This window comes from Hypoxylon fragiforme (genome assembly GCF_022984875.1).
Source record: "Hypoxylon fragiforme strain CBS 206.31 chromosome Unknown GGS25scaffold_6, whole genome shotgun sequence".
Classification (NCBI taxonomy): Eukaryota; Fungi; Ascomycota; class Sordariomycetes; order Xylariales; family Hypoxylaceae; genus Hypoxylon; species Hypoxylon fragiforme.
The window spans coordinates 28052-36165 of record NW_026054761.1 but is presented as its reverse complement, the minus strand read 5'-3'; the positions used below and the strand labels follow the sequence as shown (position 1 = coordinate 36165).

General features: G+C 49.7%; 4 protein-coding genes across 4 annotated transcripts; 2 read left to right on the top strand and 2 right to left on the bottom strand.

Moving 5' to 3' along the window:
- Nucleotides 1-238: 238 nt before the first annotated feature.
- On the top strand, nt 239-2349 carry GGS25DRAFT_493274 (FAD/NAD(P)-binding domain-containing protein). The gene is made up of 2 exons (XM_049261239.1): nt 239-1912; nt 1999-2349. Exons 1-2 carry the CDS (start codon nt 582-584, stop codon nt 2018-2020), a joined length of 1353 nt encoding a protein of 450 aa, XP_049115209.1. The 5' UTR covers nt 239-581; the 3' UTR covers nt 2021-2349.
- Nucleotides 2350-2827: 478 nt separating this feature from the next.
- Nucleotides 2828-3835, bottom strand: GGS25DRAFT_522329 (NAD(P)-binding protein; the record flags this gene model as incomplete). The annotated part of the gene is made up of 3 exons (XM_049264213.1): nt 2828-3076; nt 3158-3351; nt 3433-3835. The coding sequence occupies 3 exons, from the start codon at nt 3833-3835 to the stop codon at nt 2828-2830; spliced, it is 846 nt and encodes a 281-aa protein (XP_049115208.1).
- Nucleotides 3836-4555: 720 nt separating this feature from the next.
- On the top strand, nt 4556-5772 carry GGS25DRAFT_493271 (uncharacterized protein). Its single transcript, XM_049261238.1, has one exon. The coding sequence runs from the start codon at nt 4939-4941 to the stop codon at nt 5410-5412; it is 474 nt and encodes a 157-aa protein (XP_049115207.1). The 5' UTR covers nt 4556-4938; the 3' UTR covers nt 5413-5772.
- Nucleotides 5773-6219: 447 nt separating this feature from the next.
- Nucleotides 6220-7596, bottom strand: GGS25DRAFT_522327 (putative salicylate hydroxylase; the record flags this gene model as incomplete). The annotated part of the gene is made up of 2 exons (XM_049264212.1): nt 6220-6786; nt 6859-7596. 2 exons carry the CDS (start codon nt 7594-7596, stop codon nt 6220-6222), a joined length of 1305 nt encoding a protein of 434 aa, XP_049115206.1.
- Between the last annotated feature and the right edge of the window lie 518 nt (nt 7597-8114).

Here is an 8114-nt window from a genome sequence, read left to right as displayed (position 1 = left end):
TGTTGTCCGGAGTGAAGTTCAGTTTAGCACCTTACCAGGAGCGTCTTAGAAGCGAACCCAGAGGCGTAGTCCTAATTGGAATAGTATATGGTGTGATTCCGGGCAAAGAATTATACATAATTACATACAGTACGTAGGTAGGAGTATTCGAAGGAGGCTGAGAGATCCTTCCGCTCTGATTGATTAATTTAATACCATTATTTTAGGAGTATTTTTAGTATTGATCTTACATGCGCGAGCTGAATGCAGTGCGCTGTAGCCTGTACCATAACTTTCGCTCAGCTGGAACCAACAGTAACAGCTGGAGGATTGTGGGTTCAACGTCCTGGCGGGGGGGAGAATCCTTCCAGCCCTGCCTAGAATTCCACAGCCCACTTACACGGGTCGTCTCGATGGTATTTAACTGATGGAACTTATAACCATATGCAGGTCCGTAGATCATAGCTCGAAACTGTAGAACTCATCAAGGCCGATAGGGAAAACTTATCCATTCGTTTGGTCCAGCTGCTTCTCTTTTTAAGTCTCTTTTTATCCGTTTAATCCGAGGGATATACAAACACACCTTCTCAACTGTGTTCATCATGATGAGAGCGAATTTCTTGCTTGGCAGTCTTATCTCCTTGGCCTCTTACGGCCTCGGCGCCTCACCGGATACGTCATCCTTTTCAGCTGCCGACACTATACAGCGAGACATTGCTATCATTGGTGGTGGCTCTTCAGGTACACACGCGGCTATCAAATTCAAGGATGCCGGCAAGACTGTCGTCGTCATTGAGCCTCAAGCACAACTAGGAGGCCACGTGAAGACGTTTACCACCTCTTCAGGGGTACGCGTCAACTATGGCCCTTCCAACTTCCAAAACAGCACCGCCGTCACCGACTGGTTCTCTCGATTCAACATTCCCATGGTGCAGTACCAGCAGCCGGGTACAGGCGATAAGTACGCTGACTTCAGCACCGGCAAGGAGCTAGCGGATGGAACACTCCCTCACCCTGACTTCGGTGCATACCTCCAAGTGCTTGCCAAGTTCCCATACTTGGAAGACTTTGCGCACTTGCCCAACCCGATTCCGGATGACTTGCTGCTGCCATTTGGCCAGTTCGTCGAGAAGTACAAGATCCAGAGTGTCGCGTATACTCTCGCTCAGTTCGCCACTTCCAACGGCAATGTTTTTGAACAACCGGCGCTGTACATCTTGAAGGTTGCCGACATTCCTTACGTCCAAGGCATCATCAACGGTGCCGTCCTAGCCCCGGCATCATATGACGCCCAATCAGTCTTCCAGAAGGCTCAGGATTTTCTCGGGTCCGATGCCTTGGTCAGCTCCACCGTCAGCAGTGCCACCCGATCCAACTCTGGGGTCAGCCTTGTGGTCAACACACCCAAGGGGAAGAAACTCATCAAGGCGAACAAGTTGCTGGTTACCGCGCCCCCGAAGGTCGACAATCTGAAGCCACTGGGACTCGACTCGCGCGAATCAGGCATTTTTTCCAAGTTCCAGAACAAGGCGTTCTACACCGTTCTACTTAACAACACCGGCCTCGAGGAGGGCTTCCGCTACTACAACGCCAAGCCCGACGCGGGCAACACCTACAACGTCCCCACACTGCCGGTGTTGCAGTTTATCTGGGCGACCAAGGACGTGGACACGTACTGGGCCTGGTACAGCTGCGTCAACACCCTGCCCGACGAGACGGTCAAGGCGAACATCATCAAGGACTTCAAGACGCTGGCCCCCGGGTCTAACCCGCAGATCATTGCCTACTCCAACGCCGGCCCTTCGGGAGTGGGCGTCTCGGCCGATGAGATTAAGAAGGGCTTTTACACGGACCTGTTCAAGCTGCAAGGGTACAAGAACACCTGGTACACTGGCTCTGCCTGGATCTCCGATCACTCGGCCGGCCTGTGGAACTATACCAACTCTGTGTTGGTGCCTGCTATGACTAAATGATTGGTTTGAGGGGATGGGCAGGGGATGGTTAGAAGGTTTTACATACATGGGTATTGGGCATGTACTAGGACCGGAGTTGAGCATGATGCATCCCCCTTTTTTCGTTTGCTTTTTGCGTATCGTATTCAATTCTCATGGGTTTATTCCCTGTTGGCTGTAATAATAGTCACATATTCTAGTTTGAACTTAGTACCTAGATGCAATATCAACTTGTAACATTAAAAAGCTTTGTCAGACATTTTGACATCACATGAGTTTGTATTCCCACCTTCATGTTTTTACTCAAAAAAAAATCTTTGCTGCCCATTTTTTTCTAGTCTGATATTGAAGGGAGTAAGTATGCCAAGCGCGGTACTCGCATTGTTTAAGCTTTTGGCTGAGCGGTTGCTCGTCAGACGATAGTGATACGGCTGCATCCGCCTGCCGAGCTTATTACTGGTTCCTTCCCGAGTGTGTAAGCCGTAAAATCTTAGATATAACGGTAGGTGAAGGCGGAATTAGTGTATACTACCTATAGTAGGGATATAAGCTTGGCAGGCAGCAGCTGAAATCCTTCCGTAACATCCTGTCAGACACACTAATAACAGGGTACCTAAACCAAAGACAATTGAATGAGAGACCAATCATTCACCTTTTCGTGTAGCGGTATAGTCTGACACATCCTCTAGTAGAAGGTTAACCACAATAGGGCTAGGGTTAGGATTACTTATCTGCTTGCATTGCCAGATTTACGATTCGAAGAGCGGAGTGAAGGTGATAGGTATATTTATTTCATTTCATGAGTCTATGGGAGTGGGAGTATCCGTTATTCAACTTTTAGGTACACTTTGCCTTTGCCAAAACAATATTTCAATTACCGAGAAAAAATGGGTGCTCTACGACCAGGCCGCCTTGTTCTTCTCGGCGAACTGCTCGAAGCTTAGGGGCGGGTGTCCTGTCACCCTCTCGACGGCATCCGACGTCCCCTTCTCGAAGTTCTTGGAGGCCAAGAGCTCTAGGTTAGTCAGGAATCGGGCAAAGTACTCTGATAGGTTGTGCTGGACCAGGCCCGCAATACGGCCCGCTTCATCTTGCTTGACGTGCTCAATCTTGCGTCCGAGAACTTTAGTAAGGATCTCGGCAATCTGTGAATGCATTATATGTTAGTAATTGGTGAACTAGGTGACTTTCATTCACACAGAAATGAATATGAGGGGTGATCGCACCTGATCGTAAGTCAAGTTCTGAGGCCCGAGGATGCTGAGGTCAGAGTTATACGACTTCTCATCCGTCAGGGCGTGATAGGCCACCTCGGCAATATCATCTGCGCTAATAAAGGGGATCTCTCCATCTTGAGCAGCGGTGAAAATCTTGCCCATCTTGCCGATGGTGAACTTCAGTCCATCTTCAATCAAGTTCTCTATGTGAAGTGAGAGATATTAGCGACGAAATAAACATTGAATCTGAACCGATCAAGGTCAACGAGCTAGGCCTAACGTACCCATAAACCAAGACGGGCGAAGCACGCAGTAGTCAACACCAGACTCGATCAGATGCTCCCAAACTCTGCCCATACCGTCCTTGCCAATTTGGGCCGAGTTACCGGCGCATAGAACGAAACGACTGACACCTTTGGTCTTGGCAAGATCCACAAACTTGTTCATGGGAATCCAAGGCGTGGCAATCCGGGGCTCCATCATGTAGACGGCCTTGATCGGTGTGGTCTCAAATGGCTTGGTCCAGGTCGACTCATCACCCATGTCAAATTTGACGGTGGGGTGGCCATTTGACGCAGCACTAGGGCCTTGACGGGAGCCTAGGAGATAAGGTCTCTTGTCAGCGGCGAGCAATGCCGCAACGCGGGGGGCGGTCTTGCCGCTGCCACCAGTGAGAAGGATAGACATGTTGGATAAGGAGGATTTGGCTAATTGTGAAATTGACATTTACAAGTTGAGTTTGTATTTGTGTGGAGGGGTAGGGTGGAAGGAAAAAGGAAGGAGGATTAGAACGATATATAAAGGAAAACATAAGAAAACCTTGAACATAGGCAATTGTGATTTTGTTGTTTAGGTACCAATTATGGGTGCTACGCCAGGCACCTGTTAGGTACTAGGTAGTATCAGGTATCATTCGCACAAACGTTACCGCGCCCTCGGAACGGTAGCTCGGAACCCCGAATCAGTGTTGGCTCACAACCGTCATGACTGTTGCACTCGGGCCGGAGATAAGATCGTATATAAATATAATATAAATATACAAATGGTCGCCTCGGATTTGTCCCGGCTGACCGAGCTTGCCTGAAAGCGATGTTGTGTAACAAGACCAGTCTAAGAATTGTAAGAACTAACGGTGCAACAATGAATCCTCCAGAGCTATCTATCCCATAGGCAACCATCCCTATCGTGATCCCTGTATCAATCCCTGTGATTATCACTCCAAGCGCCATTCCAGCGTAAAAAAGAAAGTGGACTGATGCATCCAATCAAATCTTCTCATTGTAAGAAAAGTTACCGAAATAGGTAATATCACTTTTTCGGATGTACTATTCGCCTATGTGGCGCGTGGGGGGGCTACCTAAACCACATATAAGTAAGCATGTCAGGCACAAACAGGCGCGAAGGTCGCGGCCAAATCCTACAGCATAAAAGAATTTCCATACTTTCGGCTGCAACCTGCTCAACTCGGTCCTGGCGGAAGCGGGATCATATACACGCCACATACAAGCCGCACGCATACATGAGTGTTCGGATGAACTTGATGAGCCGGCGGTCTTGAGGTAAGCATTCCTACTATGTTAGTATCATGACAGCTTTCGGTGATGGTACACTTGACATCAGGAGACAAATGGATGGTTTCAGCTGTAAGATCATCGAAAAGTAGATAGACAAGTAGACATATAAAGAGACATGTCATCGACCTGTATTTTCACAGCATTCCAAGTTCAGCCGACAAAAGTACCATCTAAATACTTGAAACAACCATCCATATCCACGAAAACACCGCAACCATGACCGTCACAGCCCTCCCCGCCAAGCTCGCCGGCGAGCCCCTCAGCGACCGCGAGGCCGTCGCCGACATCTGCTACGCATCCTTCGCGGCCCTCGACCACGGTGACGAGCAGCTGCTGCGCTCCGTCGTGACGCCGGACATCCACACCTTCATTGCGAACAAGACGAACAACAGCGCGGACGAGCTGAAGGCCAACGTGTTCGACCACGTGGGCACCAAGCTCGACACGGTCCACTACCTGACCAACATGCGCGTCAGCGTTGACACGCCCACCACCGCGCGCGTCACCTTCGTTGCCCAGGCCGTCCACTGCCGCTCTGGCAAGGGCAACGAGCCCGGTCCCAACAAGTACACCACCGGCGCCCACTACCTCTGCTCTGCCGTCAAGGCTGACGGTGTCTGGCGCCTCAAGGACATGGAGTCGAACCATGTCTGGTCTGAGGGTGATCGCGCCGTCATGAAGGGTGCGTAAAACACACATGGGACTATTGGCGCTGAAATGGGTATTAAATTGGGAGATTGGAGGCACGGATTTTGCAGTTATCACTTGGGTTTAGTTCAGGTTAGGTCCCTAAGTTTACTACCTAAACGCTGCTCAAGTTTATAAAGTTGCGAAGGCATTCACTGTAACTTCGTTCTTTGATATATGTGATAGGTAGCTGCATTTCTAGTGATGGAATTGATGAGCTGCTTCATCACTGCTGAAACTTGTGGTCAACTAACTCAGCGAATATCCAACGGGCGTAAGAAACCTTGGAACCTATGTTTTAATGGCCCGACTGTCTTAAATAACTAGCTTAAGTCAGGTTGGTTGTTGACAGATGTATTGATATAAAATAAAGACAATAAAAAAAAAAATTTTGGAGAGCAATCATTCGCCCATTAGTGTAGGAGTAAAATTTGATAGGTGTTTTATGATTCTTATGAGCTGTAACTACCTACCTAAATTGAAACTTACCACCTACCTAGGTAGGTAAGTATCTAGGTAAGCTATCCAGTCACGTAGTGTAATATCGCAAGCCGATTCTCTACCACTTAGATAGGCCATGTCTATTTATACCATCCATGGATGACTTAAACCATCCAGCCTACAAACCTACTAGGCAGTATTCATTTTTCTCACAAACCTGTACAGGTTAAAGTACCGTAAGGAAATTATCAATTTCTATCATAACAGCAATTTACAACCGACCGCCTATGTCCCTAACCACAAATACTTATCTAACACAATACTAACCAGAACAATCCACAATCCTTAGAAACGAACCTCCCCCCCCCTTCAGACCGCCAAAGGTGCCAAGACATCAAAGCTCGTGATCGTCTGAGCAGCCCTCGCGAGCTTCAGCTTGAGGCCCTCGGGATCGCGTCCATCTCTCCATTGGTACATGCGGCCGATCTGTCCCGAGTTACGAGGGACCCATTGGCCGCGCTCTAACCTAGCGCGACTATACGTCTGTAACGCTTCCTTAACCGCATCAGCGGAAGCGCCCTCGCGCTTCGCCTGGGCGTGCACGGACTCGAGAACCTTGTTGACGACGAGGGCGTCCTCGACGCCGGTGCAGGCGCCGATGCCAAGGAATGGGGTGCTGGCGTGGGCGGCGTCACCGACGATGCAGACACGGCCTTTCGCGTAGGTTGGCGGCGGGTTGTCCGTCATGTCGTAGATTCCCCACTTGGTCATCTTCTCCGGGTAGTACTTCCACACGTCTGCCGCGTGAGGGCACCAATCCCGGAAGATCTCCTCGATCTCGCTGCGGTCCGCCTGCACGGTCATCCGGTTGGGGTTGGGGAAGTCCTTGGCGTCGTAGGCGAAAATGGCAATGTTTAGCGTTTTTCCGCTGTTGACCTGTTTTAAAGTGTATCATCATTAGCAAACTAGTGCAGCGCGCATAGTGAATGGGATGAGATGGCTACGAACGGGATATGTTAAAAGGCATGCATTCGGACCGCAGTGCATGCATCCACCCTGAGCAGTCTTCTCGCCCATGGCGGCAACACCGACGTCGATAGGAACCATGGTGCGGTAGGTAACATTGTGCGTGTAGCCCGGACGGCTGGCTGGATGGTCGGGGCCAAACATAGTTTTGCGGGTGCTGGAGTGGACGCCATCGCAGCCGAGCACAACGTCAGCCGTGGCCGAAGTTCCGTCTTCAAAGTGAAGGACGACCTTGCCGTTCTCTTCATTGTCGTCGTAAGTCAGAAGCTGCTTCCCGAAAAAGGCGGAATTTTCGGGTAGTAGGGCCGCCATCTCCTTGAGGAACTGCGAGCGCACACAGCCCCAGAAACAGAGCTTGTTGTTTGGAGTTCGGAAAAGCAGAGCCTTAGACTCATCCTCGGCATCCTCTCGGGTTCGCGGGGTGTAGCCGTCCCAGTAGCTGTTGCTAGAATCGGCGTCTGTTTTTTGGCTGATACGGCCTAGGATCTCCAGGAGATCAGGGCTTAGCTGGTTCATCCAACCCCGGGCTGCCTCAGTAAACGCGAACCCGGCGCTGACCTCGGTCCAGGTCGACGCACGCTCGTAGATAGTAGCCTTGATGCCTCGACGATGAAGACCCACTGCCGTCATGACACCGACTATACCACCCCCCACGATGGCTACCTCAAGGGGAGCTGCATCACCGTTGGTGGTGGTGTTGTTGCTGTGGTTGCTAGTCATGGCAAAGATGTTGATAATGACACCGAATAGGACGATGATGAAATTGTGGATTCAACTGAGAAAATAGCTGATAAAGAGGCAGAAGAAGTATATTAGATAGGAGGCAGGTATCTATGTTTCGTTGATTAGTACTTACTGAATAGATAGCGAACATCGTAATATGTATACCTACTTTCGTAGGTAGCTACCGGTAGCACACCAATGAAGCCAGGTCGACGAACGAACGATAAACTGACGATTTTTGAAAATCAGTTCAAAGTCGCCTCGCCTAATGGAATAGAATATTCTTGCGGCTGATTCCTGCTAAGAATAGTATCGCTTACAGCTCAGGTCCGGAATTTTGATTCCCCTTGATAGCATACTCATTGCTCAGGAAGGATCTGTAATAAACCAGACTTTTAAGACTGGAAGGATTTGCTGCGCCATTTCAGGTCCACTAGGCAACCCAATTCTTCGGATCGCTTGACGATAGGGCATGGACTGGGGCATGTGAAATGGGGATTTCGACCATTGAGCTG

Bases quoted from the DNA above. Each gene is read 5' to 3' on its own strand.
- GGS25DRAFT_493271 (XM_049261238.1), top strand. From the start codon at position 4,939: ATGACCGTCACAGCCCTCCCCGCCAAGCTCGCCGGCGAGCCCCTCAGC.
- GGS25DRAFT_493274 (XM_049261239.1), top strand. From the start codon at position 582: ATGATGAGAGCGAATTTCTTGCTTGGCAGTCTTATCTCCTTGGCCTCT. The intron at 1,913-1,998 runs CTATACCAACTC...GGTTTTACATAC, and splicing joins CACTCGGCCGGCCTGTGGAA to ATGGGTATTGGGCATGTACT.